Source organism: Rhineura floridana, chromosome 17 (genome assembly GCF_030035675.1).
Source record: "Rhineura floridana isolate rRhiFlo1 chromosome 17, rRhiFlo1.hap2, whole genome shotgun sequence".
Lineage (NCBI taxonomy): Eukaryota > Metazoa > Chordata > Lepidosauria > Squamata > Rhineuridae > Rhineura > Rhineura floridana.
Window position 1 is genome coordinate 10,053,684 of NC_084496.1, and position 24,240 is coordinate 10,077,923.

A 24,240-nucleotide genomic window follows, 5' to 3' on the forward strand; every position below is an offset into this window, starting at 1 on the left:
ATAGGTTAAGTGACAAAAATATTGAACTTTTTGATTTAAATAAGAAATTCAACACAATGCTTTTGAACTATAGCAAGAACTGCCTGCAGGGAACCCCAAGAAGCACCTAACCAACCAGAAGCACTTGCACTTGCGGTGCCAGTACCCCTCAAACCTGCCTAAGGATATTGCATTGCCATTTCCCGACTTGAAGGACTCCAGCTCAGAAGTCCTAGTGCAACCACAGTCTCCCCTGCTCCATCAGAGTCAACGAGTGCTAAAGAGACTCCTCTCACCAAAGGCAGAGCTATCTACCGAGAGAGGAGTTGCAGCTCTATTCAAGGCTCACTTTGGGGAGGACTGCTGCCGAAGTAACATCCAAACTTTGTTGTTATGGAGTCGTTAGGCTTGCCTCCGCTGAGGTGAGTGCTCAAAACAGAACATTTGGTTCCCCTTTTCCCACACAATGATCTAGAGGAGGGGTGGGGAACCTGTGGCTCTCCAGATGCCCAGTTCCCATCAGTCCCAGGCAACTGGATGATAGAAGCTGTAATCCAGCAACATCTGGAGCGCCACAGGTTTACCACCCTCTGCTCTAGAGTCTAGTGTGAAGTGAAGGACTTCTGTGGGTGGAAGAGCTATTTTGGATCTGAACCTTTAATTTTAACAGTCCATATTCCACACAGCAAGGCCGATTAATGCTATACCGTCCAAATGTATAGGATTTTGAGCGTGACCAAGTGATGATAGTTAAGCAATTCCAAACTTGTTTCAATTCTGCCTCCGAGTGACTTGACTTTTACAGCTAGCAAAACTCATCTTTTCTGAATGGCTACATCCATCAGATACAAAATGGGTCATGTGTTTTGTCCTCTGTGAAAAAACTTTTAAAGACAGTTCGGGTGGACTGCAAAAAGTACAGATGTTTCCTTTTGCAAGCGATTCAGGAACCATGAGTCAAGTAAAATCAATGTGCCAAATAGGTGGGGGTGGGGGGGAGCAAGATTCATAAAAGCTACAGAAGTCAGAGACACCTGCCCAGCAAGATTCCACTCGTGGGCTGCGGGTCAGCCACACTTGTTCTGTTATAACTGGCAGTGTCATCATATGTCTACACAAAAGTGGGGAAGAGGAGGAAAGGCCGTGGCAGGCAGGAAGGGTGGCAGCAGCAGAGCCTGCTTCAGGCAATGCAGTCTTTGCACCAGCCCTGCTTACGAGCACACGCACCCCCCTTGGTACATGCCCCTGCACCTAGATAAGCCAAAAAGTAGTCAGGAACATATTCACTGCTTCACCTTTATTTGAATTATATTCCCCTCAAGCTCCGTAGGTGCCTGAAGCTTCCATCTGTCCTTGCCTTCTAGAGTCCATGGGCTTTGGCCGGAGAATGACACCTTTCTCCACATAGCTATTTTCCCTCTGTCGGTACCAGCTGATAGGAGGCCTGCCAAATGCACCACATGCTGCTCATCAGGTCAAGAGTATAATAATTTACATCAGAATATATAAAACTCAACATTCAAACGCACTCTGGTCCAAGCAAGAGAAAGTTAGGCAGGATGAGGCTATGCAGAGGAAGAAGCAAGGCTAAACTGACAGGAGGGGGCGTGACTCTCAATGGGTGGGAGTCACAGCGTCCCCCCACCCCACCCGTCGCTTCTCAGATAGAAATGGAAAGCAAGTTGCTACTTTCAAACTCTCTGGTGCCACTTTACAAAATCCAGGTAAGATGCATGGACGTCAACAGAGGAACTTGTGGCTGTGGATGTTGGATAAAAATACAGCGAGGACGCTGTTAATTCAGCACCTTCACAATGTAGAAACTTTTTGGTTTATATAGCCAAAGTAATTTTTTTTAATTTGTCACATTTATATTCCACCCATCCTCTGTGGAGCAGAATACAACTGAATGAATGCTGCAAGACCATGAATGTGAACAGTTAGAGCGTTAAAAGTCAATGCAAGGAGTTCTTCCTCACCTTTAGCATTGCAATAGGAGACACAGTTGAGGCACTCTCCTGTTTCATACCCAAGCTGCTCGTCCAGATACAGCACATAGTTCTCACCTTTCTCCAAGTCCCAGAACCTACAGAGAAAGCAAAGAGAAGGGTTGATTAAGAGGTCACCTTCCAAGCAGACTTCCCACAGGGGCAGATTCTGCTCTTGGGTTTTCTCCTCCTCATTTGCCTCTTTGGAGTAACTTCTGCTCTTGTGTGTGTGTGTGTACTGCCTTCAAGTCGATTCCGACTTATGGCGACCCTATGAATAAGGTTTTCATGAGGCTGAGAGGCAGTGACTGGCCCAAGGTCACCCAGTGCGCTTCATGGCTACATGGGGATTTGAACCCTGGTCTTGTTACAATCCCCAAACCCAGTTAAGATCTCGTCTCACTTGGCATTGCTCCAGGGCAGTAACAGCTAATGGTTGAACACACAGTGGCCACCCAGAGGCAGCAAGGCTAGAATGGCACACTATGCCCCTCCCCTGGATTTTAATCCAGCCATCCTCAACCTGATGCCCTCTACATGTTTTGTGTGTTCTTCCTATTGCTATAACTCCCTTCATCCCCCTCACTGGCCATGCTAACTGGGGCTGACAGGAGTTGTAGTCCAATAACATCTTGAGGGTACCAGGTTGGGGTCTGCTGTAATCCCTTTAATAACAACAATAATATTTACATAGCAGATTTCAAGTATGCAAAGGCCTTCACATCCATTATCTCAGTGATCCTTCTGACAGATCTGAAAGCTAGGTCAACATTATTATTTACATATTTGGGGGTGGAGGTTGAAGTCAAGAGAGTAGTAGTTTTCCTAAGGCCATCTAGCAAGTTTGTGGCACAGGCAAGATTTGAACTGCTGAGTCTGCAGCTCATTCTTAGCCAATATTCTACAGTAGCTCTCTATGTATTGGCCCTTTAAAAGGGGACAAATGGTTCACAATCAGGCTAAAGACACAAGGAGACTGAAACTGGTTGTTGATTCCTTTCCAAGTTGCCGAACCCACTGTTCTTCAGAATCAAAGTTCTAACGGGATTTTTCTGAAAAATGACACCATAACTAAGTAACAGCAACAGTAACCCACAACTCTGTACTAAGCCAAGTCCCCCTTGCCAGTTTTCTTACCTGAGAACTGGTTCACCTGTTGCAGCTATAAGAAGGCTACGGTCAATCAAAATGATATCAGCAGGATGACTCATCTTTCCACTCAGTTTCACCTGATAACAAAAGTTAAACAGTGAGACAACTATATCGAACACCAGGAGGTACCCTTTTTGCATAGCTTGACAGCAATGGGCTTGAGCTGGGATAAGTTACATTTATCCAGGCAAACGCGGCTGCTTCTCAGATGGCTCCTTTGTTTTAGGCATTCATGTTGTTTTGCTTACATTTCAATGTTTTTAGTGGCCAGAGAATTGCACAACAAAGAGAAATGTAGCATTGTAAAGACAAACATATTTATTATAGCATGCATCTGATGAAGTGGACTCTAGTCCAAGAAACACAGGAAGCTGTCATGTACCGAATCAGACCCCAGGTCTATTTAGCCCAATGCTGTGTACACTGACTGGCAGCAGCTCTCTAGGGTTTCAGGCAGAAGTCTCTCTCAGTCCTACCTGGAGAACCCGGGGATTGAACCGGAGATCCTCTGCATGCAAAGCAGATGCTCTACCAGTTACGCTGCAATGAATGCCGTTAGTCTTTATGGTGCCACAAGACATTGTTTTTGCTGCAACAGACTAACATAGCTATTCCTTTGGAAATGAAATTGTATTTGCCTTCATAACAATTCTTTCAATGCAATTTGTTCATCGCTGTTATTTTACAGAAAGGGCTCTAAGGCTGAAAACAACGCTGTCCAAAGTTTCCACGGGGCTCAGAAACACACAGAGACCTTCCACATTAGCAGAAGATTCATCATTCGCTTCATTGTCGGGGATAGTTCTATGCTTACAGGAGCCATGCATGCACAAAGCTGTCTCCAACAATTAAGCAATTGAGTACACCCTGTTGCTCTGATTCAAGGCAAGTGTCTTGCCAGAAAACACTGACAAGCGTTTAGCCCAATATTGTCTTCTCTGACCAGTAGCAGCTCTCTCAGCCAGGGTGTTCGGCAGTCCTGCTACCCAATATTTTTTCCCCCAGCAGCATTCTGCTTGGAGCATTCTGCATGCAGAACATGCTCTTCTACTGAGCTACGGGTCCTCTTAAAGTTTGTGGCGTTGAAATCCAACCCTCTGCACTGGAGCACAGTGGACACACTGTTTTAAGCAAGAATGTCCTAAAAGACATTTTGGGATATTTGCTCACCTATAGTCTGAAAGCCTCATTTCCAAGGACGTACAATATGTGGCCCTCAAGGTTCTTTTGTGCAGTCTACAGCCTTGTTAGAAACCCCAAGAATCAAATTCCTCTTTTAAATGATGTTATAACATAGCCTACAGTGCCTACCTTCAAGACTTCCTCTGCTTCTCCTTCAACAGAAATTTTGTGAAGAGATAAGAGGAGAGTTTCTGTGATTACTACCAAAATATCCTTTTCCATGAACAGCAGCTTGTGGACGGAACTCTCTGTGGTCAATGTCTGGCTTGTTTTCCCTCTCTCATTCACATAATGCACAGTTCCTGCAATGGTACATTATAATTTGCTAGAGAACAAAACAAAAGGCATCCAAGAAAATACACCCAGCTAAACAAATAAGTAATATAGGATCAAGTTTATGTTGCTCAGGATCAATACTGTCATAGCCTTGCTGGAATACAAAGTGGGCCTCTCTTCTGGTTTTAGGATAGCCTAGGCCATTTCAAGTGAACAATAAATAGGTCCAGATGGGCAATGGCTATTGCAAGCTCCTATTGCAATTCCTGTTGCAAGAAATTTCTCTGTCCAGATTCAAATATCTTAAAGCAGACTGGCAGTAGTAGCCTTGAAGTTTAGGGGTGCTGTTATTGCTTTGAGATTCTCACTGCCTGCCAGTATCGTTTACTTTGTAAATAAACAGTGCTATCAAGGGGGGGGGGATGGCCCTATAAAAGGTGCCAACTATTTGGGCAAGTATGAAGACTATTATTATACACTTTTAAACAGTCAGTTCATACTTTACACAAAGGGAAGTCAGGGTTTATTATTATTTCTTAAATTTCTATTCTGCCCTTCCTTCAAAAGAAGCCCAGGGTGGAAATTTACTACCAAGTGTACATTCAACAAAGACTTATCGTCATCCACATCTCCCTGACGCAAGTACTGTATGATGCACACATATATACAATTCACATATATACAAAAATGTGATGGTCCGATTCACACCTTGCTGCTACTTTTTTTTTTTTAAGTACATTTAAGGTGTTGTAAGGATACATCTAAAAATGTAAAACATTATGTATCTCTCATACAGACTCCTTCTGCAAGGAATATCAAAGCACTGTGTAATCAAGTTTTAAAAGAGGTGTACAGGAGAGGGAATTATAATTATTATTATCACTTAAATATTCATTTACTTCTTCACAGTTTGACACCAGAAAGGATTCTGAAGCTATTTGATTCAGAAATAAATATATAAGAAACCCTAAATCAGGCAAAGGGAATAATCATACTTTTTGCACCATCAACTCAAGAACAAACACAAAGAAAAGAATGACAAGCAAAATGCTGAACACAAATGAAGCTTCTGTACCGATGACCTATTATTACAGCTACAGAGGGGCCCCGCTTGCACAAAGCTCCTATGGGGGCAGCCAGGACTTTGAATCAGACACCAACACCCCCCCCACAACCTTCAGCTCATTAAAATGTCTGAAAAGTCTAGGTGAGTGGAGCTCCATTGTAAAAGCTGTAACTTGATTAGGATTCAGGACTTCCAGTCTTAGTTTGTTTGAAAGTTCCAAGTGGCCAGGAACTAGTCTGCGTGTCCAAGTTTGAAAACTTGTCCTTGACCAATCCCATTTCACTTGGGATTCTGCAATACAAAGTGCTGGATATCATTATGCAAGACCACCCGCTGTTTCAAGATCCTTTATAGTAAGGACGTAAAGGCTGTTTTGGATTTTTAATTGCCCTGTAGATAAAGCCCTCACTGTAGAACCACACAAAGGCTCACCTGAAAAGTTAGCAAGAGCTGCACTAATATGAGAGAACAAAACTGAGTTAGAGTCTGAAAACAAAAGGCAGCAAAGAATTAATACCTTGTAAAGAAGCTATAGGGCAGTATTGAACTTGGTCTTTCTCAGTCTCATTATTAACAGCATAAAAGGCATTAGAGCAACTTGCAGACTCCAGAGAACTCAAACAGCTCCCTTATCCCCATCCCACGAAGCAGCTATCTCTTATAACACCTAGTTTGGCCCTCAAAAGCTATGGAGAAAAGGCAATACTTGCATGATTTAAAACACATACCTCTACTTTTTCCACAAGGTGGGGCTATATACTTCCAAATTAGCCTCTGTAAGAGATGCAAGATGCGACAATATTGGTTTTGCCAACAGCAAAAATGCCAATCATTTGGTGGGCAAAAACAATATTATGGCATCTTGCATCTCTTACAGAGGCTAATTTGGAGGTGCATAGCTTCACCTAGTGAGAAACGGGAGAGGTGTGTTTTTAAATCATACAAGAATTGGGAACACACATTTACAGTGTCCTTTTCTTCTTCAGATAGGAAATACCAGAAGATGGTAAAGTGAATCTGAATGAAGTAGGTCTAAGAAGAGTACTTTACTGGGGAGAGTGTGATATTTTCATCTTATTAATATTCTCCTGCGAACCTGAATCCTACTTTTAATTCTCAATTTCATTGCTATTTTGATGAAATCAAATTTTATGCAGTTAAACAAATGCTATTTTACAATCAAGAAATTAAGTTACAAAGTCTGCTTTCACAAATGGCCTTTGCCTACCTGAAGAAAGCAGACCTCCAGAAAAGAAGGAACTACTGATGGCTTTAGCCACAAGAATGGGAGGAAAGAATTTGGTAGGAGAAATCATTCAGACCATCCTTTCCAGATTTATTTATTTTTTACCTCTTCACAATATATAGAAAGCACCACCTAGTTGACATTTCCCAACACGCTGCAGCCATTTTGTCCTTACCATCTGTCCCACTGACAAAAAAGGACAGCCCTTCCTGTGGTCCCATTTTCAAAGGCATTCCCATCCCAGATTTCCTCCAGTTAAACATGTCCAGGGCCTTCTCATCACCACTCACTGCAGCTTTTGCTAGCTGTACCAAGTCCCTGCAGGCAAGAACACGACATGTTATTTTTGGCTCCCTTCTTAAGAGTAACTGTCTTATGTAGAAGAAAATGGATGAGGCTCCCCATGAGCAGAAGCAGCAGGTCACTTGTGACAAAAAGAAAGACCACTCCACATACAGAGCAGAGCACCCTTCCCCCAACTATTGCAAACATGATTTGCAGTGTTGGGTCTTTCCCAGTAGTAGCTCCTTTCTGGACATTATTGGGTTAAAAGAAGCACTGATGGTGTTATGTGGCAAAGGGAAGCAGCATGCGCTAACTACAATTTAATGTTGAACTAATGGTGTGCCAAAAGTTCCACCTGGAATTTCTTCAGCACATTCCACAGGGGTGGGGGTGGGGAAAAGCAGCAGGATAGGCTTCTTCCCCATTTTGGAGGCAGGGGACTTGCTTTTCATGTCCAGCAACAGAAACTTCCCTCCCCGTTTCTTTCTGCTGCTGTTTATTTTTTAACTTTGTCCTGCTGTAGTGATAGGCACTCTTAGGGCGGTATTCAACCAAATAATTGTGCTAGCGCAAGGATTAGTGCTAGTGCAGTGGGACTTTCCCCCTGTGCCATCCCGAAATCTTCTCCAGAGAACAGATTTAGGGGGTGTTCAGGGAGAGGAAAGGGGAGAACATTCCATTGTGTGAGAAATCCTTCTGCTGATGGCACTAGCAACTCAGCGTTATGTTGAAGTTAACCTGCTATGGAGTCGTTCCCTCCCCCCCCCCTTATTCTGTGGTAGGGCACTACATCATGGCCATCACATTGTAGTGTCCTTCCAGGGTTATTGCTGAGGAGAAAAAAATGGCTATGGAATTCAGCTACTGTAATGTATTGCACACAGGGCTGTTTTTGAAAACTATTCAGAAACTTCAGTTGGTTCAGAATATGGCAGCCTAGTTACCAACAGGGACTCACGGTAATCAACAGATTTTGCCTGTGTTGAAAGATCTACACTAGTATCCAGAAACAATTCTCTCAGTCCTTGTATAGATTTTGTTGCTGTTTGTAATATGTTGTTGTGAATGTTCATTGTTTCATTTTGCTTTTGTGATTGTTTAAGTAAGCTGTGTTGAGCATTTTTCATGGAAAAGCAGAACAGAAATAAGAACTACATAAACGAGGATTCAAAAGCTACTGACATGAAATAGGATGTTGTCAATAATAGGTAAAGGTGATCTATAACTTGAGAGAGAGAGAGAGGAATGTGGCCAGAATAGGATGAGTGATGGAACTATGGAAACAGAGGAAAAAAGCAGGATCATAATAAGACAAATGGCCTGGGGAATGACACTGAAGAAGGAGATTAATTCCAAGAACAGATTTTTTAAAAGGCAGACAACAGTGAGAAGCAAGTACAACAACAAGAAGAGTAGAAGCTTGAACCAACGTAACTGGTGAAAGTTTATGAATGGACAAGAAATATCAAGAGTTACAGGAGCACTCAAAATAAGAGAAGGTCTGACCCAACATAGATACTTTTGACTGAATACTGAGGAAGTTAGCAAATTCAGCTCCAACTGAGCATGTTTTCTAATGCCTATCTGAAGTGTGGGCACAGTGCAATACTTACTCGCCAGGAGGGGGTGGCCGGAAGATGCAGTAATTGAGATGCTTTCCATACTCATGTTTAAGCAGAGGTGGGCCTTGAACTCTGCCCCGCTGGTCCATCCTCCATAACACAAGGACACCAAGCTATAAAGGTTACAAGAGAGATTAATATAGTTGACATAATGCTATTATTAAAGGCATTTTACAGTGAGTTTTTAGTGCTGTTTTAGGATTGTTTGAGATGTTACTATATATTTTTATTCACTTGGCCCACCCAGAGCACAACAGCTTATGTTGTCTTCCAGCTGCGCTCACATGTGTAAAGGTAGTCACCAGGGCTGTGAAGTCGGAGTTGTGGAGTCAGAAGCAATTTTGGGTGGAGTCGGAGTTGGTAAAAATGTATCGACTCCGACTCCTTCATAAATGGCAAATGTATATTAACTAGTAATAACAAATTTACTGTAGTAAAATGGTAGCACAAGGCATTTCATCACCACCACGTGAATCCAGAGCTTGGAAAAGTTACTTTTTTAAACTACAACTCCCATCAGCCCCAGGGATTGGGCTCGTGGGAGTTGTAGTTCAAAAAAGTAACTTTTCCAAGCTCTGGATTCATGTGGTGGTGATGAAATGCCTTGTGCTACCATTTTACTACAGTAAATTTGTTATTACTAGTTAATATACATTTGCCATTTATGAAGGAGTCTGAGTTGGACAGCAGAAAAATAGAGGAGTCAGAGTTGGAGGTCTGGCGTACTGACTCCACAGCCCTGGTAGTTACATGCGCTAGTATTAATGTGGGTCAGCTGTTGGCATCCAGCAGAAGAGCACCTGAAGGGCTGCTCCTGCAATGGTGTGTCAAAACTTGATCCAATGCACTATAGTACATGGCATCAGTGCACACACAACAATATTAGTCTCTTGTAGCTACTGCCAGAAAATATGAGCAGGCTGAAAATGGCAGCCGCTGTGTCATATGAGGGTTGTGAATAGGTCCCACAGTTTCAGTGCTCCAGTTCTCTCGCTCAGCAATTTCATCTAATTGCTTTCATCTTTTAAAAGTAGTCAAGCACAAATTCTCTGTTCAACTAAAGAGTGCTGATCATTCCTCATACGCATCTATGCTCAGTTTGCTAATTCATCCTGTTGGAACATGGATTCTGGTACTATTCAATCCCCTTCCAGCTCACAAATGGAGAAACAGCCAAGTGTCAAAGGCAGCATGACTTGAAGTGCACAGCAGAGTCAGCATCTACGAACCTGGAGCCAGAACCACATCTCCTTACTTGACTTACGGCACAGCCCTAGGCTCAGAATCAATTTCTACTGTATTCAATGGAGCTTACTTTTAGCCAGGTAAGCATGCACACAATTTCAGTCTCACAGCAGAAACTCAGAGTCAAACTAGACATTTTAAAAAATATTGTTTATAGGGGGAGGGGGATTCAGAGGAGTCCTTGGTGCTGGGGGGCTCTCAGCTTCTCCCTGTGCCATTTTCCAAATTAAAGCTGACCCCCTTCAATCTACCTGAAGCTCCTATTTTCCCTTTGGGGGAAAACTTATTGGTACTTGGAATCCTGCCCCACCCTGGGCAAACAGCACCTTCCAAATAGAAGATGGATGGTTTTAATCTTCTTTTTTTAAAAAAAAACTTCTCTGGAGCCAAGGCCCTGATCCAAATACTTCCTTCCAGCTGCTATCAATATTTTTAAAATAGACGAGATCCCAATAACAGCTTTCCAATATCACTTGGCTTGGCCCTCAAGTTGCTTTCTTGTCTCATTTTACAGACATACACTCCACAGAGAGGTCACTTTGATGCTGACAAAACAGAAAAAAGGCATGAAAAACACCCCAGGGCTTTTTTCCCTTCCAATGTAATGGCAAATTCTGTCTGTACGGGGCCTTCCTGCACTCTTTATTTTGATACTCTTACATTAAACAAGGAACAGCTAGCACAGTCCATGTCAAATCAGACAGAACATGCAGCATGAGAGACAATGTGATGTCACTTCTGCTGGCCATGAGTATTGGCAATGAGATTCATCACAGCAACAGACCAGCGGAAACAGTCAAGACTGAGAATGAGCACTCTGGAGATTGTATGGATCAAACATGTTGAAATAATATATCCAACACGTAAAGATGGTGGGGATGTAGCTTAAGAGGTTCCTGTACTATAAAGGGACTTTTCTATTCATTTCAGTATCAGAGATAACTCCTGCATCCCACAGCAAACAAACCCCAGTAGAGTTTTAGAGCTAGACAACTGTCTGTACACAGTCTGCACCCTCAGAAGTCAATACACTAAGCTAGAAAAGTATTCATGGATAATATTAACTTCTGTGAATTGCTGCACTCCATTCCCAATTTTGTCTCCTGGTCCTTTAGAATTCTTTCTCCAATTTTTGTCCCAGGACATGGCCAGCCCCCCCATGCATTATATTCCTTTAAGCTTATATATTACACAGATGCATGTCTGGAACACCTATTCAAACTATGTTTAACAGAGAACCATTTTGATTTTGCAACTTACTTTGTCACCAGAAACTAGACGGGTGCCGTTAGTACTCCAGCTCAGGACTGTGATGTCAGCATTATGGTTGGATGGTACTGCATGATGTTCTTTGTCTTGCTTGTTCACCACTACCACGTCTCCCATCTCACAGCCAACTGCCAGTATCAGTTTGGATGGGTGCCAACTGAGGCACGTGGCCCGGAAACTTCTTTCCAAGTGTGCATCACACACATACTCTCCCTGCAAACGATGTGACACAGATCTCTTTATATTCTTTCTTTTCAGCTTTCTGATAATGCAAATGTTCTCTATTCTTCAAATAAAATGATGTTTTTGCTTCCCAAGACCATTCTAAGGCCCATGATGTGGAATACAAAAAGCACTTCTTTTCTACCTTTCACTGAACTGTTTTTATATTTAAAAGAAAGTGAAAATGAAGGCAAAAATTGAATTTTCTTGCAGAAAAAAATGTAGAAAAAAGCAGATCGCTTTGCTCTTCTAGGCTGTTCTTATTGCAGTGCATAAACACACACGGTAAAGGTCTACATCAGGTAGGGAACCTCAGGCCCTCCAGATATCACTGAACTCCAACTCCCATCAGTCCCAGGAAAAATGCTTTCTCCTTCCTTCAAGTTGTGCTTTTGTAATGATTTCTCAATGCTTTCTGCAAAAAACTGTCTGGAACAAATAGAAACCATGCCTCCCCTTTCTTCTGCATTGAGGAAACTGAAGGTAGCAGGAAGGCGCTGGCAATTCAAGACCCAACTTTCAAAGGTTTAAGCCCCAAGATAGGGTGGAAAGGACAGGTGATTACGTCTTGAGCTGGGGCTTTTGCTAGCTATGCCTCATTGCTGTCCCTTAAAAAAACAAAGCGGAAGAAAGAAACACCACATTTTATTCCCAGCCCTTCACAGAGAAAAGATGAAGTGGCTGTTTTTCCCCATTTCCATTTAGTTTTCACAGGAGGCAGCAGGAAGGCACAGATGGCACTTTTTGCCGAAGCTCAGCTTGTGGTGGGAATGAAATAAGCTCTTCCTTTTTTTCCTCAACAGAGAAGAAAAGAAAGGTGGCTTCCATCCTGCAAGTTGCACTTCTGCAGAAAGCACCAGCAGTACTTGGCTTCTTCTGCCTCCTGCGAATTCCCATTGGAAGAGAAAGAAATGACCAATTCTCCAGCAGGGGAGGGGGGAGGGGAGAGGATGGTTTTGCTAATTTCCTGTTGGACTTCTGTAGGAGGCTGCAACAGCAAGGTGCTGACTGGACCATCTGCAAACACCTCCTTTTCCCAAGTTCTTTGCACATGCCATTAAGTCTGAACAAGAGAGGGGTCAGTAGCAATACAAGTAATGCTAGTAAGTCAAACCAAAATTTGGGTGCAACTAATTGCCATTTTGCTGTTTCTCTCTCAGAACCATCTCCTTCAGTAGCTATTTCACCTGGTGATTAATCATTTATACTTAATGAAGAATTAGTGCCTGAATTTCCTTATTTCTGGTTTCTATCCCACCCCCTTTTCCTTTTGTATCATGTCTAATCAGAAGCCTGTGGTCAGGAACTGTATTTTCAAAATATTTGCACAGCACCTAGAAACCTTTATGCGCAAAAACAGGGCAATCAATTCAACAAATTTAAAGTGAACTAGAATGTTCTATAAATATACATGTGTATGCATTACAAATAAAAAGCTGAGCTTCATAAAAATGAGCTTTATATATTTACAGATATAGCAATCTTCAAGGCTAGTGCAAAGCAAAACAAAAGGAAACAGTTTTAGAATGCTCACCTGTTCTAGAAAAATATCCACACTGCCCCCAGAGTTTGGATTAACGGATGCAACAGCCAAAAATGGCTGAAGATGGTGCCAAGCTATGTGAGAATGGGGTCCACGGGACTCGAGGGCTTCTATTCGATGATCAATGTATACAGCCATGGTAAATACCTACAAACATAAAGAAGTATTTAGCAACAGCATAGCTGTAAAATAAGACCTGAGCATCAACAGAAGGAAAGGTAGTCTAGTCTAAATATTTAAAATACATGTAAAATAAAATCTTTGTTTTCAATTATAATGCAATCACAAGAAAATTACTTTTACACTTTTTAAACAGTAGCTTTTCTTTCCCCACCCTGCCAGTGTGAGAAGCAGAAGGGAAAACACAGTGCAGGTCAACTGAAGCCTCATCAGCCGCATCACTTCCACCATCCACAGGGAGGTTAGAAGAGCCCTTGCTCCAGTCGGGAGCTGGGAGTTGTACGGGACCCAGGAAACACTACAAGACCCTAGCCCCGGAGGTCACTAGGTCAGCCAGTCACTCAGGCACTCTGCTGAGACCAGACTTCCCTTAATGGTCCTCACACTACTTGCTGCCATCACCTACTGAGTTCTAGAGAGTAGTAGGACTCACCTACTGTATTCTTATTTAAGTATATCCACATAAGAAAAGTGGGGTGAGATACTAATCTTGTAATTCATCCAGACCGGAACACACAGTTAAAAAAAAAATTTAATTATTAAAAAACAATACCCAGAAGAAGCAGTCATTATATACTGAATACTAAAATAAAAGTTTTAATATCTTAACCTAGCCTATCTGACTCCCCTCCTTAAAAGCTAACCTAACATTCATCCTTCCTCCTATCTCTGCCAGCTGCCAGGCAACACAAGGGGGCAGAATTCTGTCATGGTCAGGTCTTGCTTTTGGACTTCCCGTAGGCATGTGGTTGGCCACTGTGAGAACAGGATGCTGGACTAGAAGGGCCCCTGGCTTGATCCAGTAGGCTGTTCTGACGCTCTTAAGCCATTCTCTGTCTCACCCAACAACTCTTCCAACTGCCATTCTCAGCACTACTGTCACCTACTCTAACTCCATCCATCATTCCGTCACGCTCCCCTGCTATCCAACATTCTTCTACTCCCTCTTCTGTTAGAACAGGGAGGGTGGAAGACTCTTGGGGCATAAGGGTGGGGAACTATAAGCTTCTTGATGCATTTGAGGCCATGGTGAATGTGGTCACCATGTGCACTTGAAGCAAGAATGGGAATGAGCACACAGAAAAAGGAGTGAAAGAAATTGAGAATCATGTAAATTGAGAAATGAGCAAAGCAATGAGGGGGCAGTGTCTGAAGATAGCATGTTTCAGAAGTCCATTTTCCCCTCAATCAGAAAGAAACCAATAAGGGACTCAGCACAACTAGGTGGAGCTGTTTGAGAATCTTTAAGGAAGGGAAGAAGAGGTATAACAAGGGCTATTGTGGACCAATTTTGTTTTGTTTTAACTCCTGAGGTATTCTTAAGTAACAACTGTGTATTATAATTATGGAGACTGAGTCTGATGAAATTAAACATTAAGGATCTGAGACAACGATCTGCAGCTACAGAACACTGATCATTTGTTGAAGATAGAATGAAACTGTGGGAGCAGCTCAGAGTTAAGGTGAGTGGCTTTTCTGACATTTCATCACTACAAAGCATGAAAATTCTATTCATCTTAACATCATATCGGTAGGAACCTTGACACGGAAAATCGACCTTGTGAGGGAACTAATGTGAGAATTTCAGCAAATTCTCATGAACAATGGCTGAGCCTCCACGCTCTCACACTTTCACTTGCTAAGCAAAAACTTACATAAGAAGGGCTGGACTGCCTTCAAGTCGATCCCGACTTATGGTGACCCTATGAATAGGGTTTTCATGGTAAGCGGTATTCAGAGGTGGTTTTACCATTGCCTTCCCCTGAGGCTGAGAGGCAGTGACTGGCCCAAGGTCACCCAGAGAGCTTCATGGCTGCGTGGGGATTCGAACCCTGCTCTCCCAGGTCGTAGTCCAGCACTCTAACCACTACACCACACTGGCTCTAAGTAGGGCTAAACTAGGCAAAATGCCCAAAATATGTGATCATGTATTCTGGGTTTCTTTCGTTTTTAAAGCATCCATCTGGGGAGCTGTTCTTTACCTCACTGGGTGGAAAAGAAAGGTGCCTCTGCCTTTTCCTCATCCTGGCAAACAACAATTCCACAGAAGAGGGGAAATTCAGATGGGGAAAACAGTGCAGAGGAATTTTTTTTAAAAAAAAAAACCAACCCTTTCCCTAGTACAGCCTTTGCCAAACCTGGTGTCCTTCAGATTTTTAAACTACAACTCCCATCAGACCCATCCAGCATGGGCTGGCTTGGGCTGATGGGACTTGTAGTCCAAAACATCTGGAGGGCAACAGGTTGATGAAAGCTGCCCTTGTGCCATTGCTTTAAACTACAGAAAACATCAGGAAGTCTGATCATGTACTACCTGCATCTCATCTAGCTTAGCCTTTAGGACTGGTAAAACATTTAAATTCAAACATGGAAAGTCAATTAAATAAACCTAGAGATATTTTGGTAAAATTCCTAAGTTTCCAGATGGGGCAGTATGGAACAAAATGCAACAAAGCACAAGTTTGATTGGGTTGTCAGGAACAACAGACTTTTCAGATTTATCACCAAGAACCATAACAAGAAGAAATACAACTCATCACTAAGACATACAGAAAAGAGAAATAAAATATAGATTGGGTTTCCAGAAAAGCTATTGTGTCATACAAGCAGAAAGCAAGCATTTCAGGTATTGAAGCCTTAACATTTATGGCTCTACTAAAGGCAGATGTCAAAGCAAGAAAGCAAAATGGTTCAGACAATAGAAAAAACATTGTAACACAACAGATATCTGCACTTATGAACACACACAGAGGCTATTATCCTATTCGCACTTACTTGGGAATAAGAATTCAGTGCAATTTTCTTCCAAGTAAACCTGCACAGGATGAGACTGTATTTAAATACTATGAAAACAAGCTCTTCAGCAAATTATCTACCCAAGAAGTTATTACTTGAGTATCACAGATATAAGAGACAGCCACTGTGGTGTAGTGGTTAGAGTGCTAGACTAGGACCTGAAAGATCAGGATTCAAATCCCGACTCAGTCACAGTCTCTCAGCCTAACCTACCTCATATGACAGCTGTGGGGATAAAATGGAGAGAGAACCATGGATGCCACCTTGAGCTCCTTGGAGGAAAGGTGGAGTCAACATGGAATAATAAATAAATAAATGAGAGAATGGCTTTGTTTGGATAAGCATATCTCAATTTTAATATGATATGAACAAGCCTTTTGCCCATGTACACACACCTTTTGCTCAGGAAGCCTCTAATTAACTATTGTTTCCCGTGTTGTCCCCAAACTGAAGATATCAAAACTTTAAAAAAGAAAGAGTTCAATAAAAGACGCCCCCCCCCAGCATTTAGGAACATAATGAACAGCTCAGACCTATACTGAAGACACCAGCTGTGGGACTAAAGTAAGGGAGAAGAATCTCTGGCCCTCCAGATGTTATTGGATTCCAACTCCAGCCAGCATGGCCAATGGTCAGCAATGATGGGAGTTGTAGTCCAACATCTGGAGAGCCACAGGTCCCTGACCCATAGGCTATAAGATATGGAAGAAGCCCCACTACAGTGGCACAACACCAGATACACTACCTACAAGATGACTAACGAAAGGATGGACTAAGTACTCCAATCATTAAATTAGATTATTTTGTCTTCCATGGCTAATGAAACAGATTATTTGGGTGGGATTCAATGCTAGTCCTACTCAGAGTAGACCCATTGAAGTTAATGGACAGGACAAAGATTCATTAATTTCAGTGTGTCTACTCAGTTGAATACAACCCTCTAGCTTGAAAAAAAACTGAACAGAGCTTCAGTAATCTAAATTTACAAACTGCAATTGCTGCTATAACAATTATTTTAATTCTAAATGACATTGACATTTAGGGCAACATTGTTGAAGAAGCTTACACATATAGCCTAATAGGCCTTTACAAAACAATGAATATTTTGATTATAAAGAAATCTATAAACATGGAAAGAAAAGAGAGGCTATGGTTTGAATTTTTAAAATCAGAACTTAACAGATTTTGAAAAGATTACTGTAGGCAAAGAAAAGACAAATCACATCCAGGATCTACGCAATATTTCTGAGTGTGGAACAAATAAATAAACAACAAAATGGGCACAAGGTGTAGAAAAAGTCAATTTTGTTCTACAAACAGAAATATAGCAATAATTTCTCATTTATATTAGTTCCCATAGAAAAATGCATTAAAACAACGACCTGAGAGTGTATTACTCTAAGTAAGCTTCACTATATGAATATTAGTTGCAGTCTGATTGGTGGAAGCTGGAAATGTGAGACATGCCCTAGATCAATCCCTCGTCAAAAAGGGCATATAGGATATAAAAGGCTGCAATCCTAACCCTATTTTCATAGGAGTAGGCCCCAATAAATTCAATAGGACTTACATCTGACTAGACATGGTTAGGACTGCACTGTAATTCACTAAGAATGAGTCTCTTTCTACCTTTAATAAAGAATAAATAGGATCCAGCTAGCTTCACCTCTTGGTGTGCACAAACAGCTTGCATTCGCCCAATCGGATTTTTTTTAACTTTCATTCCTTGAACAGCTGCCCCAAACCATATTCCTGGAGTATCAAATGGATTGATTTGATTTCAAGATGGGACAAAGTGCTAAAATTCCAGTCTACAATCCCAATAGGTTTAGAGAACTAGTTTCAAAATTCTTTGACTCCTGGCCACTGTAAATCAAATAGACAACATAATATGCATTCTTTTTTGTGTGTGCAATACACTATTGATTGTCAATGATGTCACCCTCATGAACGTAGAAATACATAAATACAACATACTTTTCTAAATGAAGATATTCTTCCATGCACTGATACAAAGTAGGATCATACAGTTCTTTTCTATAATCTGCATTAATTTGGTACTGAAAAAACTACTTTTTTGGGGCCTAGGCCCCCGGGGGAAGGGTCTCCGCCCTATGGGTTTAATTAGGCCCACCATGCCTCCAAATGTGACCTGCAAGGCAGCCTTTTTCAGGCAATGCCTGCCTGTCACTTCTCTGATGGAAATATGACATTAGATGTGGGACAAGTAAATTCATGGCTTCAAGCAAACATTCAAAAGTCTTGGGGTGCACTCCTGATTATTCCTTTGCAAATCCAACTTGCATTTTCAGCATTGCTTAAAGCTGCTGCCAAAGGCAAGCCATGCAACTTTGACTGGGGTCAGATCCACCTGATGTTAGGTGATTGACAGGCAGGCAGGCAGCCCAGCCCATGGGTCAAAGGTGGGCCACAATATAATCTGGCCTTCTGGCCAGGAACAGTCCCCATCACCGCCCTAATAACAAATTCAATATCAATAAACCAAGACCCAGTTCTTGCAGAGGTACACCATGTACAGATATATTTTTTTGGAACCTAGGTCATGACAAAACAATGACTTGATAAATAGGATACAAGATGCAAAAATCTATAAACGTGGATTGTGTTAATGATCAACCACCTATGCAAAATTGCCACCACACTTTGGTGTACATGCTCAACTGCAAAGGTATATTAAGCTATTTTTCCTATACTAAAAATAGAAGACTAAAAATAGAATGCTTCTTTTAAGGCATGAGCAAAAGAGGCCAGATTTTTAGTGCACTGTACACACAAGCTCAATGAATGGACAATCGATTATTTGTTTCATATAAACTTTTTCATGAATTATTTGTTTCATAAAACTTATTTATTAAATGTTTTATTATGTACAGTATCAATATCAGTTTTTTTTCTCAATTTGCAGTATATGAATCTATACAATAAATAAAAAAGCATGTGTGAGCAATTATTTACTAACCAACAATACCCATGCAACAATAACTTCCTCATAATATGTAAAGTGACAAAAAAGTCTACACATAACACATAATTCATCATTCTGTTATCCAGCACTGACTTCCTTGCAGGTTGCTGAATATTAATTAAAAGGTCCTAATGTGCCTACGAGAGCCAGTGTGGTGTAGTGGTTAAGGTGTTAGACTACGACCTGGGAGACCAGGGTTCAAATCCCCACACACCACGCAGCCATGAAGCTCACTGGGTGACCTTGGGCCAGTCACTGCCTCTCAGCCTCAGAGGAAGGCAATGGTAAACCACCTCTGAATATCGCTTACCATGAAAACCCTATTCATAGGGTCGCCATAAGTCGGGATCGACTTGAAGGCAGTCCATTTCCATTTTCAGTGTGCCTATTGATTCATTTCAAGAAGGCTGTTATATAATTTGAAAACATCAGTTAAAAATACATTTTTTGGGGGAAAAACTACTTTTGAATGCAGTTTTTAAAAAACAAATTGAATCTTGCTTCTTTTCTTGTACGCTCTTTTTTTTTAACCTCAAGGTACCAACCACTTTTTTCTTATGGTGATGCTGATGCTCTTACCACTGTGTCACATCAACACATATCAAACAAAAATTGCGAACTAATTCCAGCATATCTTCAAGAAAGGCTTCATCCATAAGAACCTGTTTCATTCTTTAAGATGCAACTAAGTGATGCTTACAGTCCAGTCTTGGTACCAGTCTAGATTGATAAATTCTGAGGGCAGAACCATTCTTGTGATGACTCCACAAGCTCTGCAATCTCTTCCTCAAAGATGCCCATCTTAATCCCCCACATTACATGTGTAGGAGGCCAGCAATGACTTCTTTTAAAATAGCTTACAGCACATAACAAGATTTAATGGTTTGAATTAAAAGGTCACTGAGGTTTTACTGCCATTTGATTTACAGCTGCTCCAATTTATTTTATGGTATTATTAATTTAGATATGATTTTGCTGTAATGTGAATTGTAAATTGCTTTGGATGACAATTTATTTAGAAAAAAGTTTAATAAAAAATTCAGAAGACATTAAACAAGTTCATTAATAGCCTGGTTTGCACAGCACAGTAAAGGAAACCATGGCTCAGTAGGACTGTACACCAATGAGCAGGCTCGCAGTCACTCTGCTCCTCCCTGGTATTTTTTATTCCTGCAACATGCTAAAATAAGCCAGTGTTTGGCTTACTATGTTATCTGAACCCAGGCTTGTGGTTAAGCTCTCTCCTTGCTATCCACGACCTGAAGCCAAAAAGGGTGAGAGGGTGAATACAATGGGGTACCATGAAGAAAGGCATGGCTACCTGACAAACAGCACTCTACACTGCAACATACACTGCAAGAAGCACTCTACACTGCAACATTTTGTTGCAGGCCCCACTTGTATATACTAATAGCAATCTCAGGTTTCTGACGGCTAGTCCTTTTGTGGCCACACACACAAGAGGGTGGGATCAGCAGCCTTGGGGGAACCCTAAGATTTGCATAAGAACACTACTACAAAATTTAGGGGGTAAACTCTCTCTCCCAAAAAAACACAACCCAATGAGGACTGAGCACATTGCGTACAGAATGTTGACTGACTGGGGGGTGGGGAGAGATGGAGTGTCTGGACTCCTGAACTGAGCATTCCACACTGCAACTTTTTTTGCAGGGCCCATATATAACTAGTTTATTTACATGAGGAGTTTATATCCCACCCTACAATTCCCTGGGCATACTTTTTTTTTAAAGTAAAGCAGCTGCAGTTAGTCCTCCTGGGAAGGAAGCTCCTCAGACCAAAATGGACTGCCTTCAAGTCAATCCCGACTTATGACAACCCTATGAAGAGGGTTTTCATGATAAGTGGTATTCAGAGGGAGTTTACCATTGCCTTCCTCTGAGGCTGAGAGGCAGTGACTGGCCCAGGGTCACCCAGTGAGCTTCATGGCTATGTGAGGATTCGAACCCTGGTCTCCCAGATCATAGTCCAACACTCTAACCACTATGACCAAGTCTGCTGCCAAAAGTATCTTTTCTCCAGTTGCCCCCCCATCACGTGGGGCAGCAGAGGCACCCAGAGAATGGCATCAGCACAGAGGGGAGATGAACCTTAACCAGCCCAAGGACTGCACTTCTTTTTAGGCAACCACATAAGGACCACATGCGAAAGAAAGCAGAGCAACAAATGGGCATTTTACCTTTTTACAGTAGACTAGTGTCCACACACACACACACCTCCCTGTCCTCCATCTAGACAAATCAGAAACACGATCAGAGTTTAATGCGGTCTAGCCAGGCAAAAATACCCAAGGGTGCAAAGCCGGGCTGGTAAGGGGCGTGGCCGAGGGAGATATGGGGGGGTGGCCTGAGGAGAATCCCAAGGGCCAGACGGGGAGACCTGGAGGGCCAACGGTTTCCCACCTCTGCATCAGCAAGTCACCTCAACCAACAGGCGGGTTTGCACGGGACCAGGCGGTGCTTTACGTGCCTGAGCCCCAAGCCACTTTAGGGCTTTAAACGAAGATGCGGCGGGCGGGCCGGCGGGGAGGCAACAGCCGGGCTGTATGGCCGACATTTTACAAGTGAAGCGGTACGCCTTCACTGCATCCTAAGGAAAAGTCTCACCTGTTGAATTCCTGCTTGGGTCTGGCAGCTGTTGAAAGGGAAAGACAACCCAAAAGAAGATGACAAGCCTGAGACACAATAGGGTAGCGTGCCTTTCACAGAGGCGACACACACACACACGCGCGTGCGCGCGCGTATATTTAAGTGCTCCGCATAGCCCCACACGGTCCCCAAGTCAATTCCTCCCATCCCGCCCACCCAAGTGCGCACGAACGTCACGTTTCCCTCCACCCGCCCGACCCTCAGGCGCCACTTCGGGCCAAAGCATTCCCTCACCAGCACCCTCGAGTAGGTTTATCGAAAGAAGCGAGGGCAAGTTGAAATCCCGTCTTCGTCCCGCATCTCGACTCCCGAGTTTGCCCTTACCAGCGCCACCTTAGCCCGAGAGAGAAACAGAGGCCTATCGGGCCTCAATTCCGACACAGCCAGATGCTTAGCGTTGCCCTTGACAACGGCTGTTGGCCTGTTACGGAAACACCCGAACGTGGAGCCGAACAGATCCGAAGTTTCCCCGAAAGGAGGCGGAAATCCCAGAACTCTTAACACGCTGCCCCTTAGGATCGGCTTCGTTGACAGACCTTCAGCCGAGTCAAGCTGGAACGTACTGCTTTAGGCTGCAATCCAATACATGTCTACTCAGAAGTAAGCTCCACTGGGTTCAGTGGGACATACTCCCAGGTAAGTATGTATTGGATTGCAGCCTCAGGTTCCTGGTGGGGAGTTTGCATAGCGTTCGTATTAAAAGCTCCCTGCGTGTAAAATAATAATGACCATGTATCCAAGGAGAAGAGTTCAGCCTTGCTTTCCTTCTCATTGCATGTGCAAAAATGTGCTTGGTGGTTTTGGGGGGATTTTTTCGGTTGTGGAAGGGCTACATCGATTAGTGGCAGAAGAGCACATGGCTTGCATGCATAAAGTCCAGAGCTTGGAAGTAACTAGTTACAAGTAACAAATTACTTTTAATTTATTACTTTTTTGAGTAACTAGTGGGTAACTTCACACATTTTGCTGGTAATAGAATGAGTAGTAACTTCATTACTTTTGAGGAGTAATTGTAATGTTTCCAGCATTACATTTACGCATTACTGGGGGGGGGAGGGGGAGCAGGGGAAGTCTTCTGCTCCTCTGATTTGTGAATAAAAATCATGTGCTTCAGATTTGACTTCTGTGCAGCATTGTTCTTCCTTCATGCTCTATGGGTGCTTAGGAGGCGACGAGGGAGGAGGTGGAGAGTGACACAGGGTGGAGAAAACAATTGTTTAAAAATTGTCAGGAGTGGAAGGAGAAAAGAGTTGGAGGCAATATATATAAAGAGCTTGGAAAAGTTACTTTTTTTCAACTACAACTCCCATCAGCCCAATCCAGTGGTCGTGCTGGCTGGGGCTGATGGGAGTTGTAGTTCAAAAAAGTAACTTTTCCAAGCAAAAACTGTGTGTTGGGGTATCATCATTGTTCGGGGTGGGGTGAGGGGATGTGAGATTCTGTTATGCCATTCTGTTAATCTTATGGATAAAAAAAAAAAATTCTCCTACTCTCTCTGTGTGCTTATTTTTAATGTTGTTTTAGGCTACTTAGATGTGCAGCAGCCAAGGCCAGCACCTTGTAGGCAATTTTTTTAAAGTAACTAAAATATAATTGTAGCAATTACTTTTGAGTACAGGTAAAGTAATCAGTTACTTTCAGAGCAATTGTAATTGTAATGTAATTACTACTTTTGGGGGCCATGTAACTGTAACTGTAATTTATTACTTTTTAAAAGTAATCTTCCAAGCTCTGATAAAGTCCCAGGTTTAATCAGTGCCATCTCCATGTAGAGATGGGGAAATTTCCTGTCTGAAATCCTACAGAGCCACTGACAGGAACGTAGACAATACTGAGGTTTATGGTATAAGGCAGCTTTCTATGTTCCTAATACACGCACCCCGTTGCAGGCTGATGTGATACAATCCGATGAAATATTTTATTCATGAATTTTGTTATACACACACATGTGTTCTGTAGTGGCCAGAAAATCACAGGAACCAGGGGCTGGACCCAATAAGGCTTGCAGGGAACATACCTGTGCTAGATTTAACCTGCTTAAAACAGAGGTTTCCATATCTCCTCCAGCTATATCAACAAAGAATCTTGTGGTACTTTACAGAATAACCCATTCATTATTTTATAAGCTTTCGTGAACTAAGGCCAGTATCAGATCAGATGTATAAATAAAGATGCCATAATGAATTTGCTAGCATTTCAGGATACCACAACTTAGGATAACATTTCATGCACCAAAGCTTATACAATAAAAAAGCACCAGACGATTTTTTGTTATTACTGCAACAGAATCAACACAACAGGCCTCTCAACAACCCTCCAGTTATGTATGCAATTATCATCTGCCAGTCAATCAGAAAATTAGCCAATGGAAATGCTAGGTGATGCCACGGGCCCCTCCCCTTTGGGATCGACGCTCGTCTATTCTTCCTAGCCAATGAGGATCAAGGTATAACGCTTCGGCCCTTCTCCCGCCCTCCAACACTCGTTGCTCTTCCTCCGAATCCCGCCTCCTAACTCCACCTCGCCATTGGCCTTAT

The 24,240-nt window shown here is 42.4% G+C and overlaps 1 protein-coding gene across 16 annotated transcripts in view; it reads right to left on the reverse strand.

Annotated features, from left to right (window-relative positions):
• IFT140 (intraflagellar transport 140) overlaps positions 1-22,181 on the reverse strand; it is a 122,867-nt gene extending 100,686 nt beyond the window's left edge. For 7 of the 16 annotated variants that reach the window (XM_061599957.1, XM_061599955.1, XM_061599954.1 and 4 more), the window contains exons 1-12: positions 21,938-22,181; positions 21,662-21,689; positions 21,235-21,286; positions 16,031-16,070; positions 13,067-13,222; positions 11,302-11,523; positions 8,788-8,909; positions 7,065-7,207; positions 4,431-4,603; positions 3,105-3,196; positions 1,959-2,065; positions 1,275-1,423 (exon numbers count right to left, since the gene is read on the reverse strand). In XM_061599957.1, coding sequence (XP_061455941.1) covers positions 1,275-1,423; positions 1,959-2,065; positions 3,105-3,196; positions 4,431-4,603; positions 7,065-7,207; positions 8,788-8,909; positions 11,302-11,523; positions 13,067-13,213 — 1,155 coding nt within the window. In that variant the 5' untranslated portion in view covers positions 13,214-13,222; positions 16,031-16,070; positions 21,235-21,286; positions 21,662-21,689; positions 21,938-22,181. Of the gene's footprint in view, positions 1-1,274; positions 1,424-1,958; positions 2,066-3,104; positions 3,197-4,430; positions 4,604-7,064; positions 7,208-8,787; positions 8,910-11,301; positions 11,524-13,066; positions 13,223-16,030; positions 16,071-17,717; positions 17,918-21,234; positions 21,287-21,661; positions 21,818-21,937 lie in introns of those variants that run through there. The other 9 variants (XM_061599961.1, XM_061599959.1, XM_061599966.1 and 6 more) reach the window with 9 other exon arrangements.
• Between the last annotated feature and the right edge of the window lie 2,059 nt (positions 22,182-24,240).